This window comes from Gossypium arboreum, chromosome 3 (genome assembly GCF_025698485.1).
Source record: "Gossypium arboreum isolate Shixiya-1 chromosome 3, ASM2569848v2, whole genome shotgun sequence".
In the NCBI taxonomy this organism is placed as follows: Eukaryota; Viridiplantae; Streptophyta; class Magnoliopsida; order Malvales; family Malvaceae; genus Gossypium; species Gossypium arboreum.
The window spans coordinates 66898854-66912690 of record NC_069072.1 but is presented as its reverse complement, the minus strand read 5'-3'; the positions used below and the strand labels follow the sequence as shown (position 1 = coordinate 66912690).

Genomic DNA, 13837 nt, shown 5'->3' with positions numbered 1-13837 from the left:
ATGAAAAAAGAAAAGAACTATGATTTAATTTTTCTTTTTAAATTATTCTTCACTCCTAAAACCCTAAAGAATCAACTTTTCTTTTCCTCCAATCTCCATCACCACTCCTTAGGTAACCTTTCACTTCGAAAATCAATGTTTTCCTTTTTCATTTCAATGTTATTACATGGCGACTTTCCGATCACTGTTTGGCACTTTATGACTTTGTTATTATTTGATTGGTGGATACAGTGTTTCCATTTCGAAGTGAATCATGGCGAGGAAGATGTTAGTTGATGAGGAAATGAACCAAACGAATCAAGAGGAGGCTCATTATGATTTCGACTTGTTTGTTATCGGTGCCGGGAGCGGTGGCGTTCGTGCTGCCAGATTCTCCGCTAACTACGGAGCTAAGGTTTCTCAAATTTCTAGCTTCTCTTACTTTAATCAAATCGAATTTGTTCAAAGTGATATCAATTTCTCAAAATCTTTTAGCTTGATAAGTACTTATTTTCATGTATTAAATATGTTAATTGATTCTAAATGGGATGTTTTTCGCGAATTGGGTTAATATATTCCTTAAATTAGCGACGGTGAAGAGTATAGCATTTGAAGGAGGTTGTGTTTTGGGTTAGTGTGATAAATTGAATTGATGTTAAGCGTATGCTGAAGTTTGAAGTAAAAAATATATAATAAAATGCGAAGAAAAAAAAAGAAAGAAGTGAGTTACCATCATTACCTGTGTTTAATTGCTTCATTCTATGTTATTGTATTTTGCTGGTGCTGTAGTAGTTGTTCAGCTTAATGGAAATCTTTTAATGGGATGGGTTAATTAGACCTAAAATTTTTTACTTTGTGTTTGCCAAAATATGGTACTGATATTTAAAAAAAAAAAAAAGATTGCTATTTTCTGTTACATTAAGATCTTTACTATTAAATTTGATCGCAAAACCATTGGAGCATTTTCATTTTTGCTGTGGTGAAGTGTTGGTCATTGGCTTCTTGCGCTTTTTCACATTGTTTTCTTGAATTTAGTTTGACTTTTTTATTGCTATTATGTATATTTTTCTTTTCGAATATATATACTTTTTGGCTTAAGAATTCAAATGTTATCTGTCTATATGTTTATTAATTAAATCAAATTTCATGTAGGTTGGGATTTGTGAGCTCCCATTTCATCCAATCAGTTCAGAAGTCATTGGAGGAGTTGGTGGGACGTAAGTTGATTGTTTTGATAATTTAGATAGTTTTGCTTCATCTTTGCTATGTTTGCTTGTCATTTTTGTCTCACATTTTGTTTCATAGGTGTGTTATTCGTGGTTGTGTTCCCAAAAAGATTTTGGTCTATGGAGCGGCATTTGGAAGTGAACTTGAGGTGAGACTGTCATTTCAATTAGAATCATATTAGATGGAAAATCTCTAACTTAATGATAATTTATAGAAAATTTCTTATGTGCTTTGGTACAATCTTGACAAGATGTTGGCTTATAAATTTGTACAAGATTCAAGAATAGGAGGATCTTTCTATAGTATCAGTCTATTCAATAAGTGTTTACTACCTTCTTATGCTATGGTTAGACTGTTGGGGCACATATAGCTATTTGCCCATTGCCATTCCAAAGTCATTAGAATTCTCATATACCTTCAGATTTGGCTCTATTTTGAGGGAAATAGTTAGCAAAGTAGGTTTGTTTCAGGCTATAAATAACCTCTCCATTAGGAATGATATCCATGCCCGCTTGTGGATTCTATTCTAGTTTAGCCTTCTATCCTTTGTTACCCAGGCTTGGCAGTTTGGGGTGCCGTACCTGTGTTGACACGAACCAACACAGATCAGATCCAGCGAAAATTGGTGGACACGGCGGTGGGTGAGAACTGAGAAGAGAAGAAAATGGAAAAAAGGAAAGAAGAAAAAACCAAGAAGGAAAGGAAAAAGAAAGAAGAAGGGTACAGGGTGGTGGCACTCATCAGAAAGCTTTGGGGAGAGAAAGAACAAAATAAACCCTTGAAGAAGCGGCTATAATCAATTAAAAAAAAGGATGAAGTTTTGATAAAAAAGAAAATGGAAGTTCTGGGGAGAGAAAGAGAGCACGGCAGCATCTTAGGAAAAGAAATTGAGAAGGGTCGGCTTAGGGTTAGAAAATGAAATCTTTTTTACTTTATTTTCATAAATTTTAAAGGAAAAAGAAAATCCAATGAAACCCTTTTCGTGTGCTTTGCTATTCAGCCTCTATATACACACTTTTCAAAGATTTGTGATAATTCAAATTTGGTCCTTGGGAAAGTTGGATTATAGAAAATACATACTAGAATGTCATTATCAAATTTGGTCCAATTTTTTAAGGTCTCTGAGTACTTGTGTCCAAAATTTGGATAGTGTTCCTGTGTCTAAAATTTTGAGACTTGACGAGTACTTCACTTGGATCTTTACCCATGTCTGAAATCCAGGTAATGACAATCTATTTCATATAGACCGTTTGTATTCATCATGCAAACCATATATAATTCAGGCAATAACCTCTCCCATAGGAATGATATCCAAGCGTGCTTGAGAATTCTATTCTGGTTTAGCCTTCTATTTGAAATGTTTGATAGTTCTCCATCCTGTTATTGCTCTAATTTTTTCCTTTTTCTTTTTTCCTTTAAATCAATAAAGATGTGGTTGACAGAGATGACTATACATTTGATATGGACTGTTGTTTATATTCATTATCCAAAAATTGTTATTATTATTTTTCGAATTTTCTAATTCAGTTATTCCCCTCTTCCCCTTTCTTTTTCTTCTCTTCTTTTCTGTTAGATTCTATTTTAAGCATGTATTCTGTTGTCTTTGGCATGAAGTAATCTGAGATGTTTAGTTAACCAATTGCTAATGCTTAATAACTGTATTGTTTTTTTGTAGGATGCTCGGAATTATGGTTGGGAGTTGAATGAGAAACTTGCTTTTAATTGGAAGAAGCTTCTACATAAAAAGGTTTACTATAGTATCCTTCAGTACCCTTTTATTTTTATTTAGTTATATATTTTAAATTTTCAGAAATTTTATTTTATTTTTTACCTCTTGAACTTGTAGACTGATGAAATAATCAGATTAAATGGAATTTACAAGCGGTTATTATCAAATGCTGGTGTTAAATTGTTTGAAGGGGAGGGAAAGATTGTAGGTCCAAATGAAGTTGAGGTGACACAACTGGATGGCACCAAATTGTCCTATTCAGCAAAGCATATACTTATTGCAACTGGCAGCAGGGCACACCGACCTCCTATTCCTGGGCAGGTATATACATTGATTCCCTTCTTGAATGATCAAAAAGTTTATGCAATGCGCTGAATTTGGTATTTTATAAATACTATGTTGCTTTATGATGGCATTAGCTTCTCATTTGTTGCACCAAATACTTATAACTGCCATACCAGTGATTCGGAATGAAATTTTATTTTAATTGCTTTTAAGCTATACCTTTTACTTGACTCAAATTACCTTGATGTTAATTTGGTTGCTGCATATGGTATAGAGGCAATATTCAAACTTATGGAGTGAATTATGTAGCTTTAGAGGTAGCATGATTTAGAATAGTAGTGTGAATGTGACCTAATTATGATCTTTTGCTTCTTCTATCAAAATCACCAATTTTGTTTATATGTAATATGGATGGCATGTGGTTGCAGGTATGCAGGTTTGGTTCATTACCTATTGACTTTTTCTTTTAAAGTGAGCTAAAAAAGAGATTTCATATAATTATTCATGAACTTTAGCTTCTTGTTTTCACAATCATTCTATTGTTACAGGGATATTGGATAAACTTTGGGCTAACCTTTTACTTTTTCTTGCTGGCTTCGTGTGCTTGATTGTTTTTTGTTTGTAACTAGTATTAGAATATGACCAAACTTAGAATATGGACAAAGTGCAAATGGTTACAAGATTTGATATGTTTCTAAAACACCACTGCTAACGCTCCCATTTCTTGTTTCTTAATTCTCCCTGATTTATGTTTTAGGAGTTGGGCATAACTTCTGATGAAGCATTGAGTTTGGAGGACTTGCCTAAGCATGCTGTTGTACTTGGAGGAGGGTATGATAGATGTCCTATTTGCATGTTCATTCTTTTCATCTGCTCAGTTTGCTAACACCTGAAGATGATTTGTACTCATCCAGGTACATTGCTGTTGAGTTTGCATCAATATGGAGAGGGTTGGGCGCTAATGTCGACCTCTTTTTCAGAAAGGAGCTTCCTTTGAGGTTCTTATTCAGTCTGATTTTATCCATTACTGTCAGATTTTTGTAGTATTTCATAAGAACTCCCTGATCTTATCTAAGTTAATTTTATTTGATGTTTTTTACAAGTCCTATGGTGATTATAATTGTTTTAGATCTGTCCTCTTAAAACTGTTTAGAAATGTCTGCTTCATACTTTATGTGTACCTCTGATGTTCTCACTGGCATTTCATTTGGAAGTTAGAAGTGTTCCAATCTGTTTTAGGAATTTGGTAGTTCTTTAAAATGATTTAAATATATTCATAAGAAAATTGCCAAGACTGTTATGAAACGGGAAGAGATGGGCTTTAGGTTTATAACTGAGGGTGGGGACCAAGATTAGAAGTGGTAAGATATATGTCTATCCTGCAGAGGGTTTGATGATGAAATGAGGGCAGTGGTTGCAAGAAATCTGGAACGAAGGGGAATTAATTTGCATCCACAGACGAATTTGACTGAGGTGCTCAGTTGTTAATTTTATTCAGTTTTTCTTTTATATTCCATCAATATTTGTTAGTTTATACTAATCTATTTTCTTTTAACTGTGAATTCAGTTGATTAAAACAGATAATGGCATAAAAGTTACTACAGATCATGGTGAAGAGTTGATAGCAGATGTTGTACTCTTTGCCACAGGTGGTTGCAATCCCTTTCTAGACCCTGATAAATTTTTTTCTTACTTCCATATCCTTGTTTAGTTTATTCCATTTTATTTTTCTCTCAATATCTTGTAGAATTCTATATTGATGTCTGAAAGACCTGCCTTTTCTATTTCTTGGATGAATGGCAATGACCATTGCACTGTTTAGTTCACAGGTGCCCATTTGTAATAACATTCTGCTTCTCACCCTTTTTGGGTTACTATCAGTTCTAAATGTTTAGAGACTGAATGTCTTCCTGCTTGCTTCATTTATTCAATTTTTCATAAAATTGTCATCAGCTCTTTCTCTCTCGCTCGCTCGTGTATATCCGTGATAAACGCTTATTTTATGGTCATTTAACATTGCCTTTATCTTGATGATCAAACTTGCATGCAATGTTAAATATGCAAAATATAGTAGTTCTCATATTTGTCTTAATCGTTACTCTTTGAAAAATTTGAAAAGTAAATGCATCGAAATTGGTACTTTGAACCTTACTTACTTTTGTATTTCTTTTTGATTTGTTAGTGAAATTTTGAATTACTCGCTACTAATTGGTGCAGTTCTATATAAGTACTTATTCATGCTTTTGAAGGTCCTGGTAATATTGTTCTATGTCTTTTAATATCTGAATCTTCTGCATTTGAACTTTCATATGTTTCACAAACTTGGTGTACTGATGGCATGCTAATATCATTGAGAATATACTTCTTTTGGGAGATATTTTGACTTTGTTGTCAGTTGGATGTTGATTTTCTCTCCTGTTTATTACAGGCAGGTTACCAAACTCGAAGAGGTTGAATCTGGAAGCTGTAGGTGTGGAACTTGATAACACTGGAGCTGTGAAGGTTTCTTGTTAAGCTGTCTCTTATTCTTGTTTCTTATCAAATATTAGTAAATTATTCTCTTGAAATAAGTTGGCATCTGAATAATGTCAACTTGCATGCGTATGATTTTAATGCCACAAATCTGATGCTGTGTTTCTTTATTCCCTGCTTCTTTTGGATGATTATTTTGACTTGTACCATGGAAGTATGGAATTTTACTCCCTGATAGGCTGATGGTATTTAAGAAGAAGGCATGCCTGTAGAAAGAACTATGCATAGCTTCGGAGCTTATATCATGTAAAGCTAAAATGGCCTTCTCTAAGTGACATTGTTTGTGCTGCATTTCGTTTTATTTGTGCATCTTGTTCATTTTGTCCACATCTTTGATCTATATATACAGATAACTTATTTTCCAATTTTCGTTCTGAATAGTTTATTGGATATTTAGTTTACATAATTATGTTAATTACATTGTATATGTTCTCCTATATTGCATGAAAATAACAGTGGCATGACCCAGTTGAATTTTTATTACACTACTGTCAATCTATCTTCATCTTGCAGGTGGATGAGTACTCACGTACTAGCATTCCCAGTGTATGGGCTGTTGGTGATGTTACAAATCGGATGAACCTGACTCCTGTGGCCTTAATGGAAGGAACCTGCTTTGCGGCAAGTGTTCTGTCCGAAGCTCTTATATTTTACCTGTATCAAGCATGCTATTTTGCCCCCACTTAAGCAATCACATATGATTACTTGAGCAATCACATATATTAAACTTTTTTTTAATGCAATGACATGTTTCTTCCCTTCTCTTCTTGTTTTCTGGGGAAATGCTTGCAGAAAACTGTTTTTGGTAAGGAACCTAGCAAACCAGACTACAGCCATGTACCTTGTGCTGTTTTTAGGTAATGAGATCTCTCTTTACATCATGCCTCTGGTGGTGGTTTGGTTGGTGTATGGATAATTTAATTTAATCTATCGTATATCAGTAAAAAAAATCATGTTTAAATTTCTTTCTTCTGAGGACCGTATGATTTAGAGTTGTTCTAGTTATTGGGTTTTTTATCCTTACTCGGAGCGCTGTTCAAATTTTTTGTTTAGTACCAGTACCACATTTACTGTTGGACCTATGCACTTATTATCTTTTCTTATGGCTAGTGTCCATTTATCTTTTTACTTTCCATTTTTCCTTTCAGTAAATTAATTGCTATTCCCATTTGTTATTTTGCAGCATCCCTCCACTTTCTGTTGTTGGTCTCAGTGAAGAGCAGGCAATTGAGCAAGCAAATGGTGATGTTCTGGTTTTCACATCAACCTTCAATCCGATGAAGAACACTGTATCTGGGTATGATGATGACTTTGAGATGTTTTTGCACAGAAAAATAAATAAATAAAAAAAGAAAATGTCAACCAGTACATAGTGGCATTGATTTCATTGTACTTGTAAAAAGAAAAGTGTAACTAGTATATTGCTTCTTCTTGAATTCAGTAAGAGTAGCTCATTAAAAGTAATATTTTCCCTAAAATAGCAATTAAAAAATCCTTAACCAATAGCTAAAGGTGCCCGTTAATAAGAACCCATATAAAAATATGCAACCATCTTTGTGTTAGCCCCTCCTGCCTTTCCTTTTTTCTGACAGTTTCATCTATCAATTAAGTTGTATAACATATGGCTTCATTTGCATCTTTTACTAGATTGTGTTCTCAGGAATTGGTTTTACACTTGGAGACCTCATTTTTTAAGCAAGTTTGTTTTGTTGTTTTTTGGTTGCCCCCCCTCTCTTTAATTTCTAGGATCAAAGTCTCATACTGACAGAAGTTTAAGGTAGTAAATTGAGAAGCTTGTACAATGTGGCTTTGGGATGCAATTTTATATTCTTTGTATAGTCATATTTGGGTTTCAAATCTTCTATTTTTCCTAATATAATGCATATAATGTTTTTTGACACTAAGGAGGCTAGTGTTTCCTTTTGAAAAATATCAACAATATTTTTCAATATTGTTCAATTCTTGTATGTACTATTAGTACTTTTTGTTCTTTGCAATGCAATCCATAAATTTCTGCTCTTCTGCTTCTAGACGGCAAGAAAAGACGGTTATGAAGTTAGTCGTTGATGCAGAGACTGATAAAGTACTCGGTGCATCTATGTGTGGTCCAGATGCACCTGAAATTATGCAGGTACTTTGTTTGTTGGTTCTTTTGGAGTACATATGTGTCTCCATTTGTCCGTATAAATACTAATGCCTTGGTAATTTAAATAAAGATTATGGTAAACAATATGAATTTAGTTGGTAATGTGGTCTGATTTTGCAAGTGAATAGGGTAAATTCTACATAGTCCTAAGAAAATTTAATTGGATTGAGATAGTACATTGTTTTACGATCAACATTTTCTTACATTGCCTTTTTTCCTTGATCGAAAATTCAAGTACTAGAGAATATTGAAAACTCTGATGCCAAAAGAGGATGATTTCTATGTCACCTTGGACTTCCTAGAGACCTTGCGCCTTCTAGTAGAATGTAGATGCACCATCTTATGCTTCACTTATTGCTTGATCATATTAATGTTACTTAGATGTGAGTGGCATATACGAGTTTTTTGTTCAAATGAGTATGATTCTTTTTTTATTTAAAAAATTTTCTTCCATTTAGAGGGTCATATCCTCGTATATCTATATTTGTGTTGGATGTGGATAATCAAAAAACAAAAAAAGAAAAGAAAAGAAAAAAGAAGAAGAGTCAATGTAATTGCTATTATTTTTCAAAATATCATGCAAATGGCAACGATTAGTTGTGCCCAATGTTGTGTATGGTTTTGCCTTGCATAGGTTGCATAAGGTAGGTGAACTACACAGCAAAGTTATATGCCTGATGGCCTTACTCATTGTTTTCTCTTGCAATAGGCTGCATTCAAGAATGAGGTGAACCACATTGCATATTATAGGCCAAATAATCAAAGCTCTAATGTTTTCTTTTTGGTTTTTCATTTTAGGGTATCGCTGTTGCACTGAAGTGTGGAGCGACTAAAGCGCAATTCGACAGCACAGTAAGTTGAACTTGTCTTCAAAACTAGTTTTCTGGTGTGACTTATGCTCTCTAATACTATACTTTAGATTGATTTAACATCAAGCTGCATTTGCTATCTCAAACCAATTAGGTGAAGCTGTTTCTTTAGGCAGAGTAATTTTTTAGCTAGAGGCAATGAATAGCAAATAGTTAACCCGTAGATTGTCAATTATGTGTTTGCATGAGCAAAGATTTGACGTACTTCTCGTTATGATCATTATTTTGCTGAACGGATGCCTGTAAGTGCATGGGTAGATGTTATAATCTTTGGCTGCACACTGTAGTTTTTCCAATATAATTAGTTTGCTTATTTATGGAGGACAAGATTTTGGAACATCGTTTTTTTTTTTTATTTCTTTAAGGATTATCTGACCCTTGCCATCCGAGCTTATCCCGTTTGTGAAATTTCTTATACAATAAACCCATATAAAATAATAGAATTGGGGCTAAGGGAAAAAGATATTAAGTAATTTTAATTATCAATAAAATGATTAGATGATTCATTACTTTATAAAGAATTTTATGCTTAATTCTTATATTTTTATATTAATATTTTCTTTTAATAAAAAATACGTGGATAACTTATAAATGAGAAAACACGAAACAGAGACAACAATTCATATTTACATAGAATTTTTGAAGTTAATGTGTCAAGTGTGTCGTGTTCATCGCCAAATTAAAGATGACGTTCAATTTGTTTATGTAAAAAGAAAGCGCTTATTTTGAGAAAGAGTTTCAACGAAAAGGTAAAAAATTGTTTGAGTGAAAATTTGCTTGTATTTGTTAGGCTCTAAAGAAATGTTTAAAAAAAAAAATTATTATGCACTAATAAAATTATTTTAATGCATTGATCGTAGTCAAGATTGAGTGAGTTTATTAATGGGAATTTTCATTTATTGAGCAAGTTTTTTAACTCTTTTCCTCAGGTCGGCATACATCCTTCCGCTGCCGAGGAGTTTGTGACCATGCGATCTGTTTCACGGCGTATTACCTGTAGGGGGAAACCGAAGACAAATCTGTAGACAACATATCAAGGAAACTTGCAGCCCTGGTGATATAGAAGCAACATTTCTTATGATCATAGATATTTGAGAGAACAGGTAATATTTAATTGGTAAGGGTTATATTTGGTTTGATCATTATTCACAATAAAAGGCTCATCTATCTTCTGTGTCTTTTATGTTGTATTTGTTAAAAATAGTGGCCACGACCAACGTATTTTTACCTTTGTACCTTATCAGCACACTGAAAAATTTGGATTAGCATCATTTGAGTTCTTTAGTAATGAAAAATTTGGATTAGCATCATTTGAGTTCTTTAGTAATGAAGAGTTATTATTGGACTATGTTACGGTTTTAGTTACATTGTCTGTTCAATATGATCATATGTTTTTGTAGTTTTGTACTGAATATGCGTCGGAAAAGAAGGAAGATTACACATATTTTATACTGTGATTTAGATAATGTCCATTTATTGAATTTTTTATTTGTAATGAAATAACATCGTTTGATTCATTTAACAGCATAGTTTTAATGAAGTCAATGAAAACATTTTCATGCTCTCCCATTTTATTGATCTCTCATGCAAATTTCAGGAGTTAGCAATACAATTTACAGTTCTCATGAAGGGAGAAGTGGGATCCAATTTACACAGTACAATTTTCAGTTATAAGCCTAAGAAAGGAAAATAGAAAAAACCCTAAATCAACGGCCTCACAGAATCTTAACTATGTAACTTTTATAATTACAAAATTTATGTTGGGAAGTTTTGTTCATGGTAAAATTTCATTGTTTATTGGAGAAAGGAGATCATTCTTCTATCTTCACCAATCAATATTGGTACTCGAAATGGCAACCGTCATAACCTGTTTTCACACGAAAGTTTTAACACAAATTAATAACCCACTTTATAACAATAGAAACTTTTCACCGGGTCTTGGCTTGACAAAACTCTCTCAGAGCATCAGATTTGAGTTTTTAGTACTGTCAGATTGAATTGTAAATTTTTGGAGCCAAAACTTTTCAGTTTTGGGGACCAAAAGAATAAATTTTACCAAATCAAGGTAGGCTAGGGCCCTGCCTTCTCCTGAAAATCTTACTCAAAGGCAGTCTGAATCGAGTCAGATAGTTTTTATGGGAAAATCTAATTGAAAGTTTCACTTAGATCAACTCTAATTATATCTTATGACTAGGCCAAGTCCGGTGCTTAATAAACCCTATTTAAAGGCGGCCTAAACCAAACCGGTCAGTTTCCATGGATGGATCTAATGGAGAAACTCACTTGGATCAACTGTGACAAGCATGGCTGTGCCACCAAACTCACACGTGCCACCAGCAATCTTGGTTTTCTGCCAATAGCTATTAAAAGCATAGGAGGTATGTGCAAAGATGGTGTCAGGCTGAAAACATGGACCACTAGGTTGAATTGAATCACAATCCGCCCCGGATGCACACGCATAGTTCATTGCCTCTTGCATGATTGGGCCAGGCACTGATGGCTTAGCCACACACCATAATGCTGTGGTTGGAGCCCTATTGGGAGATGGTAGAACCGTTGGGGGTGGGTATACAATTGGCGGTAGAAACTCTGGTGGGCTTGGATTAAACCCAAATGGTGATGGAACATTATATGGTGGGGTCAGCTCGTAATAGGGCGGGCTCAATACTGGCCCCGATGGGCTTGGTATGTAACCTGCTGGTGTTGGTATTGCTTGTGGAGGGCTTGGAAAAATACTAGGTGGGTTCGGGACTATTCCAGGTGGGCCCTGAAAAATACTAGGTGGGTTCGGGACTATTCCGGGTGGGCCTGGAAATATAATCGGCGGGTTTGGAACTATTCCGGGTGGGCTTGGTGGTGGGCCAAGAGGAGGAAAGTTGTAAAAGGGAGAGGGTGGGGAAGGTGAGGTTCCAATTGGAGGTTGAGGGGTATTTGGAGGGTTAACACAGTAAGGATGTGAATTTTCAGGGGGCAAAGAATCAAATGGTGGCAAAGAAAATGTTGAGCTTACTCCATAAGGTTGAGTATTTGACGTATCAGTGGGTTGTTCAATCACTAAACTCATAAGTTTACTCATTAGCTCTAAGTTCTTTGTGTGCTTTATGATTGAATTCCTTTGATGTTTTGGACCTTTGATATGTTCCATTGATTTTCTTGCGTCTGCCCAATAAACAACTGTTAGATTTACATTTAATCATCCCAAAACATTTTTGCCCTTCCCCAAGAATATATATCACCCTGAATAAATGAAAAGATTGCAAATGTTGTGGTTTAAAACAACTAAGCTTATAATGCCAATACTAGAGCATAAACATGGCATGACTACTTAATGTCTCACATTTATACAACAAAATAGAAATATTCGTTTACTGAGAGGAAGACATAATTACATGATGCGAGTTTGTATATTCATTAGACTCCATGCAACATTTGGACTGTGAAAAACTAAAACAATGGAATACTTTTACCCACCTCTAGTACTAGGGGCATGGCCTTGTCATAAGGGTAAAATATTAATATTACAAATCTTTTTAAAAATAATAACATTGTAGGTTAATGCAATGATATAATTACATTTAATTCTAAAAAAATTATAATTTTATTTTGATCCCTCTTTGGATTTGCCCACTGACATGGTAAAAATGAGAACTTAAATAAAACAATAATGTAGCAGAAATCAGCTTACCGCAATGCACGAAAAGAGTGGCCGCCATTGTTGAAAAGAGAAGGTACATGCAAAGCCTGTTTTCCATGATTCAATTTCAGCAATGCCAAATCACTCAAAGACTATTCAAAGAGCAGAAGACTGATATTGAGACATATATGAAGGCAACCAAAGGAGACAACTGTGTATGTTGGCCATTAAAGATTTGATTCGTGAGTATCTACCTTTATTGTAACTTGGATGTAAATGACATATTTGTTTAGATTAGGAAAAAATTAACATTTAAATTTAATTTGTTTAATATTTTAAAATTTGACTCCAATGACAAGCCAACACATTATTGAAAAATTTTAATTTTGAATTTAAGCTTGAAGCATAAATAATCGACTTTAGATCGGAGCATGAGAATTAAATCTTAATTTTTATTAATCGAGTGAGTTCGAGTAATTTGGTTTTTATCTTGAATCAAGTTTAAGTTTTTAAAGTTTAACTTGAAAGATCTCGAATTTGGAATTAAACTCGAGCTCGGCTCGAGTTAATTATGTAAATGAGTACTTACTTAGAAATATAAATATGAAGAATAATATAAAGAGATTAAAAGGTGTAAAGGAAATTGTTCACTTTGATCTAACTTAAAAATTTCATGTTGTTGATGCAAATTTGGCATATATGCTTGCTTTCATATTGGGAAAAATCAAAGTGAAGGTTTTTGGTTGCGCTTTTGTCTTGCTTGCTTTCTACTCAAAGCTCTCACTTTCTCACAATTTTTATGATTTGAATCATCCTGAGAATTGGATTATGATGAGTTTTAAATATGAAAAATGAATAAATGATAGTTTAATTGTATATATATTTATATTTGAATGTAAATCCGAAAAAATATAAAAAAGAATAAGTGCTTTTAAAATTAAGAGTCCAAATGATAATTAATCAAAGATGAAGCTGAGATTTTGCCATTGGGAGGGAGGATTAAGCTTTGTGCAAAGCATTTTTTTTTTTTTTTTAGGTATGTTGAACATACCCTGTTGGACCCTCTCTATAAAAGTCTTCACTAATTGGAATATTAGAATGAAAAAGGCAGTTTTACAACTGTTTTTTTTTCCTCTTAGAAAGTTTTACGACTGATGAGATCGTAAAAATGTGCCCTTTTGCTGCATATTTTAGCATAATATTTATTCAGAGCAAAAAAAAAAAAACCATCGATGTAACGTGTCATACTGATGCATCAACATGATTACTTGCCCTTCTATATGGGCCATCAGTTTGGGGTAAGTAGAGACCAAGCTAGTAACTTTACGCAAAGGGACTTAAGATAAAATTATTAAATTTTGGTTTAATTAATGTATCATTTATGTATATTTTACTGTTTATAAAGATTAAAAGTTCATGATTCTTTCTCTTAATAA

The 13837-nt window shown here is 33.7% G+C and overlaps 2 protein-coding genes across 2 annotated transcripts; one reads left to right on the top strand and one right to left on the bottom strand.

Annotated features, from left to right (window-relative positions):
• On the top strand, positions 1-10077 carry LOC108456914 (glutathione reductase, chloroplastic). The gene is made up of 17 exons (XM_017755649.2): positions 1-112; positions 232-394; positions 1132-1196; positions 1285-1354; positions 2882-2953; positions 3053-3256; positions 3978-4051; positions 4135-4218; positions 4606-4693; positions 4788-4869; positions 5649-5722; positions 6266-6373; positions 6545-6609; positions 6936-7049; positions 7784-7883; positions 8697-8750; positions 9697-10077. The coding sequence occupies exons 2-17, from the start codon at positions 254-256 to the stop codon at positions 9790-9792; spliced, it is 1491 nt and encodes a 496-aa protein (XP_017611138.1). The 5' UTR covers positions 1-112; positions 232-253; the 3' UTR covers positions 9793-10077.
• Positions 10078-10392: 315 nt separating this feature from the next.
• LOC108456915 (extensin-like) lies at positions 10393-12559 on the bottom strand. The gene is made up of 3 exons (XM_017755650.2): positions 12453-12559; positions 11051-11926; positions 10393-10634 (listed from the first exon to the last, which is right to left on the bottom strand). The coding sequence occupies exons 1-3, from the start codon at positions 12517-12519 to the stop codon at positions 10600-10602; spliced, it is 978 nt and encodes a 325-aa protein (XP_017611139.1). The 5' UTR covers positions 12520-12559; the 3' UTR covers positions 10393-10599.
• Positions 12560-13837: the final 1278 nt, after the last annotated feature.

What these genes read in the sequence shown, in the direction of transcription:
- LOC108456914 (XM_017755649.2), top strand. Translation starts at nt 254, where the DNA reads ATGGCGAGGAAGATGTTAGTTGATGAGGAAATGAACCAAACGAATCAA. An exon ending in AGAAAGGAGCTTCCTTTGAG is followed by an intron (nt 4,219 to 4,605) that starts GTTCTTATTCAG and finishes TCTATCCTGCAG; the next exon opens with AGGGTTTGATGATGAAATGA. An exon ending in ATGAAGAACACTGTATCTGG is followed by an intron (nt 7,050 to 7,783) that starts GTATGATGATGA and finishes TTCTGCTTCTAG; the next exon opens with ACGGCAAGAAAAGACGGTTA.
- LOC108456915 (XM_017755650.2), bottom strand. Translation starts at nt 12,519, where the DNA reads ATGGAAAACAGGCTTTGCATGTACCTTCTCTTTTCAACAATGGCGGCC. An exon ending in CACTCTTTTCGTGCATTGCG is followed by an intron (nt 11,927 to 12,452) that starts GTAAGCTGATTT and finishes TTTATTGGGCAG; the next exon opens with ACGCAAGAAAATCAATGGAA. An exon ending in GCTTGTCACAGTTGATCCAA is followed by an intron (nt 10,635 to 11,050) that starts GTGAGTTTCTCC and finishes GTGTGAAAACAG; the next exon opens with GTTATGACGGTTGCCATTTC.